We start from the raw sequence: 20,001 nt of genomic DNA, 5'->3' as shown, positions 1-20,001 counted from the left end.
CTAGCCAGCGAACTGCGCTCCGGATCAATAGAAAAGTCCTTCTCCTGCCAGGTGGTAATACAGAAGGGAGCTTTCAACCTTGTGGGCAACTCCCTGCTCTCAACCACTTACTGTAAAAAGCAAAAAGCTGACAGGAAGGATGGAGGGTAAACACCTGCTAGTCAGGATATGATTTCAGGAATGGATCATCACACGTTTTTGCTCACACATACCCTTCACACAATTTTTAGGCACACATTTAAAATATTCATCGTAAGTTTAAACTGTTGCAATGGATGTAGTTTCCTGGCTATTGCAAATATTGACATTTTAAGATAACATTGTTACATTGCTCTTTGTGCACAATGAAATAAAAATTCCATAGCAATTTTACCTGCCATCCATTTATAAATTACGTGAACACATCAGACATTTATTATCACTTCTGTACTTGGTTGGGCTAGTATTTCCGTTTCACTCCCCCATCAAATGTCATCCTAATGAAATGTAGTTTATGCCTAAAATTATTTTATTGATCATCCTATCTTCTCTGCAATAAAAATACATATATACTATAAATTAAAATTTAGTATAAAAAATTTAGGTGACCAAAAGGCCCTAAGTGTTAAAATATTTCTTTTGGATTATTGTCAGTACACAATTGACCAAAATACAAATTTTTATAAATAACTATTAAACAAAAGAATTAAATTGGGGTGAGGAGTATAGCTCTTAATGAGATAGGTGGGATTTCTCTTTTCTATTTATTTATTTATTTATAAACAGGATTTCTTTTTTTAAAATATTTATTTATTTTATTTATTCCCCCCTCCTTCCCCTCCTCCCACCCTGTTATTTTTGCTGTCTGTGTTGTCTTCTCTCCTCTGGGATTCACCAGGATTTGATCCTGGAGACCTCTGATGGAGAAAGAGGTTCCCTGTCAACTGCCTCAGTTCCTGGTCTCTGCTGCGCTTCACCTTGACTCTCCCCTTGTCTCTCTTTTGTTGTGTCATCACCTTGCTGCGTGACTCACTCGCATGGGCACTCATGTGGGCACCGGCTCACCACATGGACACTTGTGCAGGCGCTGGCCTGCCCCGTGGGCACGCTTTCTCTTCTTCTTTTTCACCAGAAGGCCCCAGGGATTGAACCCAGGTCCTCCCACATGGTAGGCAGAAGCTCTATCATTTGAGCCACATCTGCTTCCCTTTCTTTTCAATTTAGTTCATGTGTCCACTGGAGGAAATCACTGAGTGCTAGAAGGAGGTGAGGTTCAGCATCCATTCCATCTCTTATTTTTTCTTGTTATGCATATAAGTGCTGGGAGATCTTAGTCACATATGTAAGCCCAAAATGGCCCCCCCGTCATCTTCATCTCCTGGTATTCAACCTTTGTGATTCTCTCCTACAATGAGTAGGGTTAATCTGCGTAAATAACAAGATAGTGTGGAAATGATCAAGTGAATGTCTTCAGATGCTAGGTCAGAAAGACATTGTGGCTTCTGACCTGCCCTTTGGAGTAACCTAGCCTACATTTTATGAGGATGTTCAAGCAGCCCTGTGGAAAGGATCTAAGGCCTTCTACCCAAAGCCATGCTAGTAAGCCATCTCAGAAGTGGATGTTTTAACCCCAGACAAGCCTTCAATAACTGCAGTCGGGGCCAACTTTTTGGTTACGATAGCACAAGGAACTCTGAGCCAAAACTACACAGCTAAGCCACTCTGGAATTCCTGACCTAATAAAATTGTGTGGGATAATAAATGTTTATTGTTGTTTGAGTTGCTAAACTGTGGGGTCACTTGTTATGCAGCAGTAGATAATTAATACAAAGGGGTTTGTTATAGCAATATCATTTCTTTGAGCTATAGGCTAAAAAAATCCACACAATGTGAACTAACATAATTAATTATTGCTAATGATTTACCAGCTGATAATATGTTTAATTTTGTTGAAAACAAGGTGTCCCAAATACGTGAGGCAAACTCTGGCAAAAGCAGAAGGGAGAAACAGATATCTCTACAATAACAGTTGCAGACTTCAACACACCACTTACATCATTAGAAAGCACAACTAGACAGAAGATCAACAAGGAAACAGAGAACTTGAACAATATGATAAACGAACTGACCTAACAGACAGATGCAGAACAAAACATCCCAAATCAGCAGGCTGTATATTCTTCTCAAGTGCTCATAGATCTTTCTCCAGGATAAACCACAAGGCAGGTCTCAATAAATATAAAAAGATTGAAATTATACAAAGCACCTTCTAGGATCATAATAGAATGAAACTGGAAATCAATAATAGACATGATAGGGGAAAATTTGCAAATGTGTGGAGGCTGAACAACACACTCCTAAATAGTCAGTGGGTCAAAGAAGAAATTGCAAGTGAAATGTGGCCACTCCCTAAGCCAAACTCAGTGTGAAAATGCATTACTTTCCCCCCAGCATGGGCTATGACTCCCAGGGATGAGCCTCCCTGGTGCCAAGGGATTACTACCATTACCAGCTGGTGATGCAACTAGAAAAAGACCTTGAATAAAAGGGGGAAATGATGGGAAGCGGACTTGGCCCAATGGATAGGGCATCTGCTTACCACATGGGAGGCCCACAGTTCAAACCCCGGGCCTCCTTGGCCCATGTGGAGCTGGCCCATGTGCAGTGCTGATGCACACAAGGAGTGCCGTGCCATGCAGGGGTGTCCTCCACATAGGGGAGTCCCATGTGCAAGGAGTGTGCCCTAGGGGAGCCCCATGTACAAGGAGTGTGCCCCATAAGGAGTGCCGCCCAGCACTAAATAAAGTGCAGCCTGCCCAGGAATGGCACTGCACACACAGAGAGCTGACACAACAAGATGACACAACAAAAAGAAACACAGATTCCTGGTACTGCTACAAGGATAGAAGCAGTCACAGAAGAGTGCAGCGAATGGACACAGAGAGCAGACAACGGGGTGTGGGGGGAATTAAATAAATAAATCTTTTTAAAAAATAAATGAAAGGGGGAAATGATAAAGACAAATGAGTTTATATGGCTAAGAGACTTCAAAATGAGTTGGGAGGTCATCAGAGGGGTCATGTTTATGCATGTGTCAGCAGGAACCCAGAGACAGTCAAAGCAGATACAACCCCAGGTACTGGTGTTCCTGAGCGCTATGGAGACACACAGGTTCTACGGTCATGACAGATGGCTCTGGAGTTCAGTGCCTTGTCAGTGGGCTCTGCTTTGGGATCTGTGCTCCTGAGTGTGATGGAGTTGGACTCAGATGTGACCTCTCTACACATGCCTCTTCTGTCACTTTTACTGAACTGTGGTTGGCACAGGGGTTTGTGTATGCTCAGGAGACTTGAATCTCTGGTCTGTCCATGGGCTAGCTGGGCCCTGAGCCTCAGCAGAGTTGCAACACCCACTCTGTGGCTCATTGGACTTACCCAGGTCAGCTTACAGGAAGGTGAGGATAGTCAACCACCACACAGGGAACTGAAAGAGTCTACAGCTGCAAGCAGGAGAATTATATCCATCAGCCACGTGGGATCTAAGCCCCCTCTTGATTTAGAGGTGGAGTGGACAGAGCCATCCCAGGGTACAGGATAGAGGAATATAATATGGATTGGACTGGACTTGCTGGTATCCTACTATAGAACTGTTGTTACTCTAGCAATGGAAGTAATTGTATAATTGATGTGGAGACATGCGGGAGTGCGAGCCACCGTTGCTAAGCCGGCGCGGCAGCAGGCGTGTGCACAGCCTGAAGCCACAGTTCAGGGTGGCTGGAACGGGCGACCACGCCCTCAGCCTGGTACGGGCGAAATGCCCTCAGCCTACCCGGGCAAGATACATCTATAACGGGCGCCTCCTGCTATCTCCCGCCTAGCCTAACATCTGGTCAGCTCTCACTTCCCCTTTCCCCTCCCAAACTCCACCTTCCAATCTGCCTAGAACCGCCCAGCTAATAATCCTTGCCCTTACAAGGCGAAGTCATCAATCCTAGCCTATCACCCTTCGCCCCATCCCCCAGCACTGCTCTCAGCCCCGCCTCCCTCAATACAGTATATATGCCTTGTACTTCCCCAATAAAATCAGACTTGTGCCATCAGCCTGTCTCCGCGGTTTCTTCCTGAATCTCGCGCGCCCTCCACACCTCGGAGCCACCGAGAGAAGTCGCAGAGGCCTCCAGCGGCTCCTCTCCACCCGCCGGCACTGGCGCCCAACGTGGGGCCAAGCAACCCCACCACAGAGGCGCTCCGAAGGTAAGGGCCCCCAGCCCTTTCCCCCGCCCCAGCGTGGGGCCAAGCACCACTGCCTGGAAACAGGTAAGGACTTCGGCCGCCTCGCTCCATAGCTTGGTGGCCCACCGCTCTCCCTACCCCCGTCAGCCCTCACCCTCTTCTAGTAGGCCGAACACCCATGAGCCCCAGCCAGCTTTTCCCCTGTCTCCTTCTCTCACCTCTCTGCGCGTTGTTCCTGGCTCTCCTCTTCGGCAGTTCCCGCCCTCTATTCACTTTCGTCCTTTTCCTCGCGTTCCTATTTGCTCTCCCCCTCCCCTTTCTACTCTTCTAGTAGATATGGGTGGCTGTCTCTCCTCCCGCCAGGCCCCGCAGGTGCGGGTGCTCGCTGGCCTTCTTTTTTTTTCTTTTTTTTTTTTTTTTTTTAGGTGAAGTTCACACCATTTTTTTTTTTTAAAAGATTTATTTATTTATTTAATTTCCCCTCCTCCCCTGGTTGTCTGTTCTTGGTGTCTATTTGCTGCATCTTGTTTCTTTGTCTGCTTCTGTTGTCATCAGCGGCACAGGAAGTGTGGGCGGCGCCATTCCTGGGCAGGCTGCACTTTCTTTTCACGCTGGGCGGCTTTCCTCACGGGCGCACTCCTTGCGCGTGGGGCTCCCCCACGCGGGGGACACCCCTGCATGGCAGGGCACTCCTTGCGCGCATCAGCACTGCGCATGGTCGCTGGCCTTCTTGACACCCACAAGTGCCGCATCTCCGTGAGGCAGCTGCAGGCCTACTGGGACCTCCTACTCCCTTTTAACCCATGGCTGACTACCTGCCACCTCTGGGACCCCGAAACCTACCATATCCTCATCGACCACGTCTCCAATGCTATGGAGCATGAGCGCAAGCGGTTACCCCCCGGCCTCATCCCCACCCTCATCGCCATCCGGGCCTGCCTCCAGGGTGCCGGGCCTCCCGCGGTGGCCCACGCTTGCGAGGTCTCTTGTCCTGATGGCGACTATGAGGAGGATGATACCCCGGACTCCGCTTCGCTCGTTTCAAGATGGCGCACTCCCCCCTTCTTCTTCCCCTCCTCTGCAAGATGGCGCGCTTCCGCCTTCTTCCCTGGCTGAGAAGGGGAAGTGGGGCTACCCCTCTCTTCCCGCCTCCGCTGCCCCGCCTCCTATTCCGCCCTCCACTCCGCCATCTCGGTCGTGCGCGGTTGCTCCCACTCCTCACCTTTATCCTCCTGTTAGCCCTAGGGCCATGGATCATAAAACGGATTGTCCGACTCGTCAAAGTCCAGATTAACTCTGTCACCAGTCTAGCCCCGCAGGTCCGGTACCAGCGACTCCCCACAACCGACACCGCCGAGCCAAGATCCTGTCAGCGCAGCCGACAACCTCGCCAGCCGCAGAAGCCCAGAAAGCCCCACACCTGCCACATTCCCCTCCAAGCCCCCCCACCGAGAGCTCTGACCCGCTATTAAAAACAGAGGGGGAGATGTGGGAGTGCGAACCAACTTTACTAAGCCGGCCGGGCAGCAGGCGTGTGCACAGCCTGAAGCCGCAGTTCAGGGTGGCTGGAACGGGCAACCACGCCCTCAGCCTGGTACGGGCGAAGCGCCCTCAGCCTACCCGGGCAAGATGTATCAGTAACGGGCACCTCCCGCTATCTCCCGCCTAGCCTAACATCTGGTCGGCTCTCACTTCCCCTTTCCCCTCCCCTATTCCGAACCTCTCAGCCAGCCCTCTGCCTAGCAACCGCTTACAATCACCTATCAGGAAGCAGTACCCGCCCGCACCTATCAAATCTCTCCACGCAGTCCCTAACCCTATAAAGCCGTATCCCCTTCCTCAATAAACCAGACTTGTGCCACCAGCCTGTCTCCGCGATTCCTTCCTAAGTCTCGCGCGCCCTCCATACCTCGGAGCCACCGAGAGAAGTCGCAGAGGTCTCCAGCGGCTCCTCTCCACCCGCCAGCAGAGACAGTGGCCATGGGAGTTGCTGAGGGCAGGGAGAGGAAGGAAGCGGTGTGACGTAGGGCATTTGTGAAACTTGGAGTTGTCCTGAATGATATTCCAGGGACAGATGCAGGACATTGTATATCCTGCCATTACCCACTGGATGGACTGGGGAAGAGTGTGAACTACAATGTAAACTATGGTCCATGCAGTGTGGCAGTGCTCCAGGGTGTATTCACCAAATGCAATGAATGTGTCTTACTGATGAAAGGGGATGTTGATGTGGGAGGAGTGGGGAGGTTGGAGTGTGGGGTATATGGGAACCTCCAATATTTTTTATGTAACTTTTTTTGTGATCTATGTATCTTTTTTTAAAAAGACAATAACAAATAAATAAATAAACTACACTGACACTACACTTAACAAACCAATCACATTTAAAGAGACTGAATCAGTCATCAAATATCTCCCACCTAAGAAAAGACTAGGACCAGATGACTTCACAGGAGTATTCTACCAACCATTTTAAGAAGACCTAACACCAATCTTATTTAAACTCTTTCAAAAAATTGAAGAGGAGGGAAAATCACCCAACACATTTTGTGAAGCAAACATCACCCTAATACCAAAGCAAGATAAAGACTCTGCAGGAAAAGAAAATTACAGCCCAATCTCTCCAGTGAACATGGTTGCAAAGACTCTCAACAAAATACTTGCAAATAGAATCCAACAGCACATGAAAAGACTTATACACCATGACCAAGTGGGATTTATTCCTGGTATGCAAGGGTGATTCAACATAAGAAAAATTAATTGATGTAATACACTACATTAACAAATTGAAGGGAAAAAAACACATGATCACCTTAATCAATGCAGAAAAGGCATTTGACAAAATCCGGCATCTTTTCTTGATAAAAACACTTTAAAAAATAGGAATAGAAGAGAAATTCCTCAATATGGTAAAAGGCAAAACTCAAAGCCAACATCATACTCAATGGGGAAAGGTTGAAAGCTTTCTCTCTTAAGATCAGGAATAAGACAAGGATGCCCACTGTCACCACTGCTATTCAATATTGTGCTAGAAGTTCTAGCTAGAATAATAATAAATAAATATTTTAAAAAAATAAAAAATAAATAAATAAATAAATAAATAAAAACAGGTTTACAAACACTCTCCCTTCCCCCATCCCCTATTCCTTGGTAACCCCTAATCTGCTTCCATTTTTCCTAGTACCATTGTTGAAAAGACTACTCTTTCCTCACTGCATGTACTTAGCACCTTTGTTGAAAATCAGTTGACAGTAGATGTATGGGCCTATTTCTGGACTTTCAATGTTCTTTCACTGATTTGTCTGTCTTTATGCTGGTACCATACTATTTTGATTACTATAGCTTCGTAGTACAATAAATTGGGAATGTACCCTTCCACTTTGTTCTTTTTCAAAGTCGTTTTGGATATCGAGGCCCTTGTAGTTCCAGATGCATTTGAGGATTACTTTTTCCGTTTCTGCAAAAAAGGCTCCTGGAATTTTGATAGGGAAGGCATTGAATTTGTATATTGCTTTGGGTAATATTAACATCTTTTTTTTTTTTTTTTTTTTTTAAAGATTTATTTATTTATTTAATTTCCCCCCCTCCCCTGGTTGTCTGTTCTTGGTGTCTGTTTGCTGCATCTTGTTTCTTTGTCCGCTTCTGTTGTCGTCAGCGGCACGGGAAGTGTGGGCGGCGCCATTCCTGGGCAGGCTGCACTTTCTTTTCACGCTGGGCGGCTTTCCTCACGGGCGCACTCCTTGCGCGTGGGGCTCCCCCACGCGGGGGACACCCTTGCGTGGCACGGCACTCCTTGCGCGCATCAGCACTGCGCATGGCCAGCTCCACACGGGTCAAGGAGGCCCGGGGTTTGAACCGCGGACCTCCCATATGGTAGACGGACGCCCTAACCACTGGGCCAAAGTCCGTTTCCCTAATATTAACATCTTAACAATTATTAACTCTTTTCATCCTCATGAACATTCATTTAGATCTGCCATTTATTTAGATCTTTGATTTCCTTCAGCAGTGTTTTGTAGTTCTGGTTGTGCAAATTTTTTGAATCCTTGGTTAAACTTTTTCACAGATATTTTATTTTTTAAAGACTATTGTAAATGGAATTATTTTCTTAATTTCCTTTTTGAATTGTTCATTAATAGTGTTCAGGAAACCTATCAATTTTTGCATGTTGATCATGTACCCTGCCACTATGCTGAACTCGTATTTTAGCGCTAATAGTTTTCTTGTGGATTTCTTCAGATTTTCTAAACAAAGGATCATGTTCTGAGGGTTAATCTGTGCAGAATTGGTAAAAAGATTGTTTGTAAATCTTTGGAAATGAATAGAAATGGTGAATGCATATCATAGTGTTTGTAACTGACAGAGTTATTATATGGGTATGACAGTGGTTGAAAGGGAAAGTCTAAGGACATGTACATTGCTAAAAGGAAAGCTAAAAAATGTAACATGGGACTGTATAACATCTGAAACCTCATGTAAAATACAAGTATGGGTGATATTTAATTTATAAGACTGTTTTTCCAAAATATAAATAAAAATAAACTAGAGAGACAGAAACAGAATAGTAGTTATGTATGGCAGGGGAAGCATAGAGAAATTGAGAAATGATGAGATTTTATTTTTTGTTTTTTGTTTTTTATTATTATTATTATTATTGGAATAATGAAAATGCTGTAAAAATGACTGAAATGATGAAAATACAACTATGTGATTATACTGAATACCAGTGATTGTACACTTTGAATATATTTCTGCTTTATTAATATGTATCAATAAGATTGATTTATTTAAAAAAAAAAGAAGTTCTAGCTAGAGCAATTAGACAAGAAAAATAAATAAATAAAAGGCATCCAAACAGGAAAAGAGGAAGTAAAACTCACTATTCACAGATGACATGATCCTATATTTAGAAAATTCTGAAATGTGTAGGACAAAGCTACTTGAGCTAATAATGAGTTCAGTAAAGTGGCAGGAAACAAGATCAACACACAAATAATAGCAATATTTTTGTACACTAGTATTGAACAATCTGAGAAGGAAATCAGGGAGAAAAATCCACTTATATTAGCAACAAGATGACTCAAATACCTAGGAATCAATTCAACCAAGGAAGTACAAGACTTATATTTAGAAAACTACAAAACAATGCTAAAAGAAATCATTGAAGACCTTAACAAATGGAAAGATATTTTGTGTTCATGAATTGTAAGACTAAATAGCATGAAGATGTCGATCCTACCCAATATGATTTATAGATTCAATAAAATACCCATTAAAATTCCAACATCCTTCTTTACAGAAATAGAGAAGGCAATTATCAAATTGATTTGGAAGGGAAAATGCACCCAAATAGCCAAAAGCATTCTAAAAAAGAAGAGCAACGTGGGAGGAATTTCACTCATGCCTGACACTGAGACATGTTACAAAGGTACAGTGGTCAAAACAGCATGGTGGGAAGTGGATGTGGCTCAATCAGTTGGGCTCCTGTCTACCATATAGGGGGCCCTGGGTTCACTTTCCAGGGCCTCCTTGTGCAGGCAGGCTGATCCACACTGGCAGAGAGCTGACAGCCTGCGCCTGTGGAGAGCTGGCGCAGCAAGATGATGCAAACAAAGGGAGACAAGCAGACACAGAAGAACACACAGCAAATGGACACAGAAATCAGACAGCAAGCAAGTAGCAAGGGGGGGAGGGGATAAATAAATAAAATAAACAAATCTTAAAAAAAAACAAAACAGCATGGCATTGGCATAGAGATAGACACATCCACCAGTGGAATAGAATTAAGAGTCCAGAAATAAATCCTCACCTCTACAGTCAATTGGTTTTCTTTTTGTTGTTGTTGTTTTTAAAGACTTATTTATTTATTTCTCTCCCCTTCCCTGCCCCCTCCCCAGTTGTCTGCTCTCTGTGTCCATTCGCTGTGTGTTCTTCTGTGTCCGCGTGTATTCTTTTCAGAGATACCTGGAATCCGTGTCTTTTTTTGTTGTGTCATTTTGCTGCGTCAGTTCTCCATGTGTGTGGCGCCATTCCTGGGCAGGCTGCACTTTTTTCACTTTTTTTGCTCTGGGCAACTTTCCTTAGAGGGTGCACTCCTTGTGCGTGGGGCTCCCTATGCGGGGGACACCCCTGTGTGGCATGACACTCCTTGAGCGCATCAGCACTGCACATGTGCCAGCTCATCAATGGGTCAGGAGGCCCTGGGTTTGAACCTTGGACCTCCCATGTGGCAGGCGGATGCCCTATCCATTGGGCCAAATCTGTTTCCCTCAGTTGGTTTTTGACAAACTTACCGAGTCCATGTTAATGGGACAGTCTCTTCAAAAAATGGTGCTGGGAAAACTGGATATGCATGAACAAAAAAATGAAAGAGGACCCTTATCTCACTCCCTATACAATAATCAACTCAAAATGGATCAAAGACATAAATATAAAAGCCAGGACCATAAAACTACATGGTAGGGAAAATGTAGGGAAACATCTTAAAATCTTGTGGTAAGTGGTGGCTTCTTGGATCTTACACCAAAAGCATGAGCAACAAAAGAAAAGATAGATTAATGGGACTTCCTCAAAAGTAAACACTTTCGTACCTCACAGGACTTTGTCAAAAGGGTGAAGAGGCAGCCTACTCAATGGGAGAAAATATTTGGAAATCACATATCTGATATGGGTTTAACATCCATGATATAGAAGAGATGCTACATCAGTGTGTAGAGACCCACAAAATGAATGGGAAAGGTGTTGGACTCCCATCCTAGGGAGGGCCCCTATGTTCTCAAACAGAGGGATGGGGGTTACTTGAGAGCATCAGTGGTGCCTAATATTAAGGGAGGACAGACCAGTGTGTCAAGCCCTCAGTGAAGATGCAAGTAACTATGAATCTTGTTCTTCAAGGAGTGAAGCCTGGTGGTCCCCATAGGCCCAAAGGGGAGGGGGAGGGAGGAATAAAAGAGATGGAACAAGATATTTTGAATGTGATGGAAGTGTCCTGCATGGTCTTGCAATGATGGATACAGGCCACGCTAAATGTTATCAGATCTTATTAAAGTATATGGTCCAAAATGTAAAACAGAATGTGAGCATTAACATGAATAGTAGATATGTTTCAATATGTGTGTATCAATTGTAACAAATGTATCATATACATATAAAATGTTATTGATGGGGGAAAGAGGAAGAGGGGGAGGATGTTAGGTATATAGGAATCCTCTGTATTTTGTATGTGACTTTACTGTGACCTAAAACTTCTTTGAAGAAAAAATGAGGGAAAAAAAAGTAAGTGGGGGAATAAATGGAAGAAAATGTCACTGTACATACAGGACAACGTCTTACAGTAATGAAAGGCAAATGTAAAAAAAAAAAGTTTTTTTCTTCAAATATTTTTTCACTATTTTTTAATACTCTAATTTTAAAAAATAGTTATTTTTATTTTTTATTATTTTACTTCTTATGCATAAAACTATCATTACTATTTCATTTTCTTTTTAATTGTATGAGGCTATTTTATTGGTTCCATTTTTAAAGAGGTTTTAGATCACAGAAGGGTTACAACTGTGTCAGGGAAGGATCATTGATGTGGGGTATCAGTGAGGGGGGATACCTGGGAGGAAGTCCACCTGAATATACATAGCATATAAATGTGTTCAAGTGTTCATGGGGCATTGTGGGCATTGTCACGGGGAGTGGAGATTCACACAATAACTTAAAAAAATATCAAATTCCCATCCTGGGGAGCTCTGCTACATTCTCTAATGGACCAACAAGAATGCCCCAAGTATAGGGACAACGACATTGAAGGAGGATGGTTCATTGAAGGACCCTTGATATTGATGACTATGCTTATGAACCTTTGATCTTGAAATTGAAATTTAGCCTACTGACATAGGGTACCTAAGATTTACTTACAGGGAGCCTCCTTATTCCTCAAATGTGGCCTCTCTCTAAGCTGACCTCAGCATATAAAAACAATAACTTCCCTCCAGTGTGGGACATGACTCCCAGGAATGAGCCTTCCTGGCACTGAGGGACTGTTACCAAATACCAACAAGCAATGCATCTGGAAAAAAAAAAAGACCTTGACCAAAAGGGGGAAAAACTAAAGACAAATGAGTTTGTATGGCTAAGAGACTTCAAAGTGAGTCAGGAGGCCATCCCAGAGGTAGGGCTTATGCACATCTCAACAGAATCACATTGACAGCCAAAGTAGATACTACCCCAAACAGTGAAGCTCCTCAGGGATATGGAGACATCCAGACACTGTATCAGGGCAGATAGCTCAGGAATTTGTCCCTTTGCCAGTGGGCCTAATCTGGTATTTATGCTCCCCAGTGTGACTGAATTAGACATAGAAGTGGCTTCCCTATGCATGAATCTTCTGTCCTTCTATTTGAACCTATAATTAGTACTAGAGTTGGTAGGTATACACCCAAGAGACTTAAATCTTTGGGCTGTTCATGTACCAGCTGAGTCCTGAATCTCAATAGAGTTGCAACACCTACTCTCCAGTTCAATGGACTCACCCAGGGCAAATAACAGGGAGGAGATGATGGACAAACAACATACCAAGGAACCAAGAGTGCCTACAACTGCAAACAAGAGAGTCCCATCCATCATTTATATGGGATTGAAGCCCCCTCAGTTAATGGTGTAGGGGCATCACCATCCCAGAGTCCTCAGGACTGGGGAAATGAACTATGGACTAAAATAAACTTACTAATATTCTGCTATAGACTTATTGCAATTCTAGCAATGAAGAAATACCACTGTTGTGGAGGCAGTGACCCATGGATGTTCTGGGGTTAGGGAGAGGGAAAAACAGGTATAATAGGAGGACATTCTCAAGACTTGGGAATCATTCTTAATGACATTACAATGACAGATACAGGCCACTATATACCTGGCCATAACCAACAGAGTTGAATGGGAGAGAGTGTAACCTACAATGTAAACTATAATTCATGCTTAGTGGAAGTGCTCCAAAATGTGTTTATCAATTGCAATGAATGTACCACACTGATGAAAGATGTTGTTAATGTGGGAAAATGTGGGAGGTGTGGGGAGCAGGGCATATAGGAATCCCCTATGTATTCTCTGTAACATTTATGTAAACGAAATAACTTAAAAAATAAAAAAGTGAAAAAAAAAAAGAGAAGCTGCAACTCAACAATAAAAAGACAAGTGGCCCCCCCAAAAAATGGGCAAAACGTTTGTCCAAAGAAGAAATACAAATAGTGAAAAAACACATGAAAAAATGTTCATCATCACTAGTGACTATGGAAATACAAATTAAAGCTACTATTAAAATGACCACTATTTTTAAAAAAACAAAAACTACAAGTTTTGGAGAGGTTGTGGAGAGATAGGAACACTTATTCATTGTTAGTAGGAATGCAGAATGGTACATTCAATGTGGAGGACTGTTTGGCAGTTCTTAAAGAAGCTGAATATGATCTGCCGCTAGACTGGGTAATATCACTACTCAGTATATGCCCAGAAGAACTGAGAGGAGTGACACGAACAGACACCTGCACACTGATGTTCACAGCAGTATTATTCATGACTGCCCATAGATGAAAACAGCCCAGGTGTCCATCAGCCAATGAATGGGTAAACAAACCGTGGTGTATACACACCATGGAATATTATGCAACTGAAGATGAAGATGTGAAGCATATGACAACATGGATGAACCTGGAGGACTTTATGTTGAGTGAAGCAAGCCAGACACAGAAGGACAAATACTGTAAGACTGTGCTATTGGCAGTGGACTTGGCCCAGTGGTTAGGGCGTCCGTCTACCACATGGGAGGTCCACGGTTCAAACTCCGGGCCTCCTCGACCCGTGTGGAGCTGGCCCATGCGCAGTGCTGATGCGTGCAAGGAGTGTTCTGCCATGCAGGGGTGTCCCCCGCATAGGGGAGCCCCACGCGCAAGGAGTGCGCATCATAAGGAGAGCCGCCCAGTGCGAAAGAAAGTGCAGCCTGCCCAGGAATGGTGGCGCACACATGGAGAGCTGATACAGCAAGATGATGCAACAAAAAGAAACACAGATCCCCGTGCCGCTGACGACAACAGAAGTGGACAAAGAAGACGCAGCAAATAGACACAGAGAACAGACAACCGGGGTGGGGGGGGGAAGGGGAGAGAAATAAATAAATAAATAAATAAATAAATAAATCTTAGGGAAAAAAAAGACTGTGCTATTATGAACTAAATATACTGTGTAATCTAATGGATTTAATAGTGAGAATGTGGGTCCCCAGAAAATAGAATGAGGTTAGAGAGTAGAAAGCTGAGAGTTAACTTGTGCAGAATTGGTAAAAAGATTGTGTGTTAATCTTTGGAAATCAATGGAAAAGGTGAAAGCACAACATAATTTATAACTAGCAGAGCTACTATACGGGCATGACAGTGGTTGAAAAGGGAAGTCTAAGGTCATGTGTAAAAGGAAAGCTTTAAAAAATGTAACATGGGGGAAACGGACTTTGGCCCAGTGGTTAGGGCGTCCGTCTACCATATGGGAGGTCCGCGGTTCAAACCCCGGGCCTCCTTGACCCATGTGGAGCTGGCCGTGCGCAGTGCTGATGCGCGCAAGCAGTGCCGTGCCACGCAAGGGTGTCCCCCGCGTGGGGGAGCCCCACGCGCAAGGAGTGAGCCCGTGAGGAAAGCCGCCCAGCGTGAAAAGAAAGAGCAGCCTGCCCAGGAATGGCGCCGCCCACACTTCCCGTGCCGCTGACGACAACAGAAGCGGACAAAGAAACAAGACGCAGCGAATAGACACCAAGAACAGACAACCAGGGGAGGGGGGGAAATTAAATAAATAAATAAATCTTTAAAAAAAAAAAAAAGTAACATGGGACAGTATAGCATAGTAAACCTCATGTGAAATATGAATGTGAGCAATATTGCTAATATGACTGGTTTTCTTTGGAACAGAACAAATGTATGTTAATGCTACAAGATGTTAATATCAGGCAAAATAAACCCACACGTGCTAAATGAAAGAAAAGGTACACAGGCGGCGGACTTGTCCCAGTGGTTAGGGTGTCCGTCTACCACATGGGAGGTCTGCGGTTGAAACCCCGGGCCTCCTTGACCCATGTGGAGCTGGCCCATTCGCAGTGCTGATGCGCGCGCAAGGAGTGCCGTGCCACGAAGGGGTGTCCCCCGCGTATGTGCAAGAAGTGCACCCCATAAGGAGAGCCGCCCAGCGCGAAAGAAAGTGCAGCCTGCCCAGGAATGGCGCTGCACACACGGGCACCTGACACAACAAGATGAAGCAACCAAAGAGAAACACAGATTCCCGTGCCGCTGACAACAACAGAAGTGGACAAAGAAGATGCAGAAAATAGACACAGAGAACAGACAACCGGGGTGGGGAGGGGGAGAAAATAAATAAATCTTTTAAAAAAAAGGTACACAAAGTGCTACATGTTATATGACTCCATTTATATAAAATGTAAATATGAATCAATTTATAAAGATGTAATTAGATTAGTGGTTATGTAGGGCTAGAGAAGGAATGCTAAGGGGTGTGGATTTTTCCTTTTGGAGTAATGAAATTGTTCTAAAATTTATCGTGGTGATGAACGCACAACACTGTGATTATACTAAAAGCTATTGATCATACACTTTGGATAGATTGTATGGTATGTGAATATATCTCAATAAATTTTTAAAATAAGAAAATATAGTGGATTCCCATATACCCCATCCCCTCCCCATTTCCCCTATTAATAATACCTTACATGAGTGTGGTACATTTGCTACAATTGATGAGTAAATATTGAAGCATTGCTACTAACCAAGGTCTGTAGTTTACATTATGGTTTACACTTTTTTTTGTCTTTATTTTTTTAATGTTTCATTAAAAAAAAATGAGGTCCCCAAATACCCCCCACCCCCCACCCCCCACTCCTCCCATAACAACAACCTCCTCCATCATCATGGGACATTCATTGCACTTGGTGAATACATCTCTGAGCACTGCTGCACCACATGGTTAATGGTCCACATTACAGTTTACACTCTCCCCCAGTCCACCCAGTGGGCCATGGGAGGACATACGATGTCCAGTAACTGTCCCTGCAGTACCACCCAGGACACCTCCAAGTCCTGCAAATGCCCCCACATCACATCTCTTCTTCCCATTCCCACCCTCAGCAGCTACCATGTCCACTTTCTCCATCAGTGCTACATTTACTTTCATTACTAATCACATTATTTCTAGAATAGAGTATCAGTAAGTCCACTAGTCTATACTCTATTCCTCCATTCTGTGGACCCTGGGATGGTTATGTCCACTCCACCTCTGTATTGAGAGGGGGTTTCAATTCCACTTGGATGCTGGATACAATTCTCCTGTTTGCATTTGTAGGTACTCTTGGCTCCCTGGTGTGGTGGGTGACCTTCTTCACCTCCATGTTAGCTGAGTGGGGTAAGTCCAATAAACCAGAGTGTAGGAGTTGCAAGTCTGGTGAGGCTCAGGGCCTGGCTATCACATGGTCAGTCCAGAGATTCAGGTCCCCTGGGTATACATTAAACCCCAGCACCAACTACAGTTCCGGTAAAAGTAACAGGAAAGACTTGTGGACAAAGATCACATCTAAGTCCAGCTCCATCACACAGAAACACAAATTCCAAAGTAGGGCCAACTGACATGGCACGGAACTCCATCTGCCATGACCATAGAACCTGTGGGTCTCTGTAGCCCTCAGAAGAACCAATACCTGGGGTTGTATCTACTTTATCTGTCTCTGGGACTCTGTTGAGGTGTGCATAAGGGCGACCCCTTTGATAACCTCCCGGCTCTTTTTGGAGACTCATAGCCATATAAACTAATTTGTCCTTTCCATTTCCCCCTTTTATTCAGGTCAAAAAGCATTTTTAACTCCTGGTATTATATGTAGGCCGAGATATTCTGCTGGTCTGAGTTGACCCTTTTATTATGGTTTATACTTTGCAGCATACAATTTTATAAATTTTGACAAAAATGTATAGTGGTCTGTATCCATCATTGCAAAATAATGCAGAACAATTCCAATGCCCTATGTTCCAACTATTCTTCCTTCCGCCTCCCCTCAGAACCTCTGGTAACCACTATCTTTATACCAGTGTTGTAGATTCTTCCGTTACTACAATAATAATGTGTACTTTGGTCCATGTTTGTATTTCCCCCTTATGTTTGTTCATTCCTCAGTCGTGAGGATTTGGGGACAGTGATGCCAACTCTACTTCAGATTGAGAGGGAGCTTAGATCTTATGGGGCAAATGGAAGGAAGTGTTTTGCTTGCAGTTGTAGATACTCTTTACTTTTTGGGATGGGGGTTATCCATCATCATTTAGTTTGTTGTCCTGGGCAAGTCTGATGAACTGGAGACTTGGCTGCCATCTGACAAGATTTATCCACCAGAGCTGGTCTGAGCAGGCAGCCTGGCTGCAAGGTCCGTGTTATCTGCCTATGTCCAGCTGGTCTGAGGAGTCAGGTATGCAGTTCGCCAAGTCCTACACATTCCTTGGCATGTTGTCATCAGAGACAAGGGGGATTTGCAGCATGGGGTGAGAGGATAAGTACAGGACACTAGGATCATACAAGGTATAGAACCCGGTTCCCTCTCTTCTTAGCTAAGTGGCTCTGGACATTTAACTTCACCCTCTGGGCCTCAATTTCCCCATCTGTAAAGTGGGGACCACAACTGTCCCTTCTTTTCTTGGTGTTGGGGGGGCACTCAGTAAGCTGATGCATATAGCATTGCATACAGTAAGAGCTCAGGAAGAGCCAGCTGCTGTGATTATTACCTCTTGACCTTCGCAACATTCCTGTGGAATTTACAACTCAGGAGAGACTGTTTAGGCCACTAGTATTTGAGAGGAAGTATTTGTTGTCTCTAAGTATTGTGGAGGGCACTGAAGCACTCAATGGTGTTTAGATCTGGAATTACAAGAGCTCAATAAGCGGAATTTATGACAAAATATTAACCCAAAATACACACAGTATTCTGTAAATAACAAGTAGATTGGCATCAAAGCAATGGATGTGCATCCAAATCTTCAGCATCCCCACTGCCCTCCATCTACTCCTTCTCCCTAGTGCCCCCGCCTCCTTCCTGTCATAGTTGGCCCAGCCCCTAATTCAGTTTCTACCTTGGAATAACTGTCAAATTCCCTTCTACCATCTTCTCTCTCTTGGAGTACTGCTGCAGCCCCAATACAAGGCTGGAGTGGTCTGGGCAATCAATGCCAATGCCCTCCCATGACTCCTTCAGCCCCAGGAGAAATGCCCTCTCTCCAGTAAGGCCCCATGTGGCTTGGCTTCTTTCTACTGCTCCAGGCTCCCCTCTCCCACCCCAGCAGACTTAGTCGCATAGAGCTTCCTATGTGCCCAGCTCCCACTTACCCATTGCACATGCTACCCCCTGCCTGGAGCCTTCATCCTGACCACCTTCACTCCACCCCTACTCACTTGTATTGGGCAACTTATACTCATTTCTTTAGGTCACAACCTAGATAAGAAGAACAGCTTTCCGTTACCAAAGGTTGGGAGAGGTGTCTCCTTTGCGTGTTCCACATCACAGCACTGACCACGTTGGGCATAAACACTCTGCTTGACCATCTGTTTCCTCCAGTAGACTGAGAGCTTGGTGAGGGCAGGCATTGTCTTTCCCAGCATCCAGTACTGTGTCTCTCTCCACTCTCTACCATGTGAAATATTATATTTTCAGTTCCCCAAACTGGCCTGCTGAAAGTAGGACACTCTACTCTTTGCCTTTTCCTTGGCTAACCCCTTGAGCTTCCAGTTGAGACAAAAGTCTTTACTGCTCCATGGCTGCTGTGCGACTCCCACCCTTTAGTATTGGTCTTTGTCCCTTTGTCTGCCTCCCCCCATATACTAAGACCTCTGAGAAAGCAGGGGCCTAGCCTTTCTCCTTACTTGCTGTCTTCCTATGATTCAGCATGGGGCCTGGCATAGAGCATGTTGAACGAAAAATGAACTTCTGGGTTTGATTGCGATACTGATCAAAGTAGGGGTTCTCTGTCCAAGGTGCTCAAATGACCAATTCCTGAAACAACAGGGTTTCAAAGGGAGAGTTTATTGGGAAGTGCAAAGCGAGGAGATCAGATGGCCTATATGGGCCTAAAATCTGCCTCTCCAAACTCCAGAAATAGATAGTTTTATAGTACCTAAAGACAGGCAGGTTTATGATAAGGAGTATAATGGTTTGAGATGATGAGGGGGCTATCTAGGGATCACAAGACTTCACAGTTGTAGAACAGAAAAAGGGGTACAAATGCAGCCAGTCTTGAGTTATCATGAGGGTTTTACAATCACAAGATGTAGAGTATTGGGAAGCAGACATGGCTCAACTGATAGAGCATCGGTCTACCATATGGAGGGCAGGGTTCGATCCCCAGAGCCTCCTGACCCATGTGGTGAGCTGGCCCACACACAGAGCTGTGGTGCACAAGGAGTGCTATGCCATGGAGGGGCATCCTCACGCAGGGGTGCCCCACGAGCAAGGAGTGCACCCCACAAGGAGAGCCACCCCACGTGAAAAAAGTGCAGCCCACCCAGGAGGGGTGCCACACACACAGAGAGCTGATGCAGCAAGATGACGCAACAAAAGAGACGCAGTTTCCAAGTGCTGCTGGATAATGCAAGCGGACGCAGAAGAACACACAGCAAATGGACGCAGAGAGCAGACAATGGGGGGAAGGGGAGAGAAATAATTAAATCTTAAAAAAAAAAGATACAGAGTATAGATTATGTAGTTACACAATCATTAAAGATCAAG

The 20,001-nt window shown here is 44.6% G+C and overlaps 1 protein-coding gene across 4 annotated transcripts in view; it reads right to left on the bottom strand.

Moving 5' to 3' along the window:
- Positions 1–214: 214 nt before the first annotated feature.
- Positions 215–20,001, bottom strand: part of TOR1A (torsin family 1 member A) — a 37,398-nt gene continuing 17,611 nt past the window's right edge. For 2 of the 4 annotated variants that reach the window (XM_058302258.2, XM_023590114.3), the window contains one exon: positions 215–19,269. Coding sequence is in view for 1 of the 4 variants with exons in the window: in XM_023590114.3 (XP_023445882.1) it covers positions 19,226–19,269 (44 nt within the window). In the remaining 3 variants the exon portion in view is untranslated. The remainder of the gene's footprint in view (positions 19,270–20,001) is intronic. The other 2 variants (XR_011649448.1, XR_011649449.1) reach the window with 2 other exon arrangements.

This window comes from Dasypus novemcinctus, chromosome 8, assembly GCF_030445035.2.
Source record: "Dasypus novemcinctus isolate mDasNov1 chromosome 8, mDasNov1.1.hap2, whole genome shotgun sequence".
Taxonomy (NCBI): Eukaryota; Metazoa; Chordata; class Mammalia; order Cingulata; family Dasypodidae; genus Dasypus; species Dasypus novemcinctus.
The sequence above is the reverse complement of the archived record's forward strand: the minus strand, read 5'-3'. Positions and strand labels throughout refer to the sequence as shown.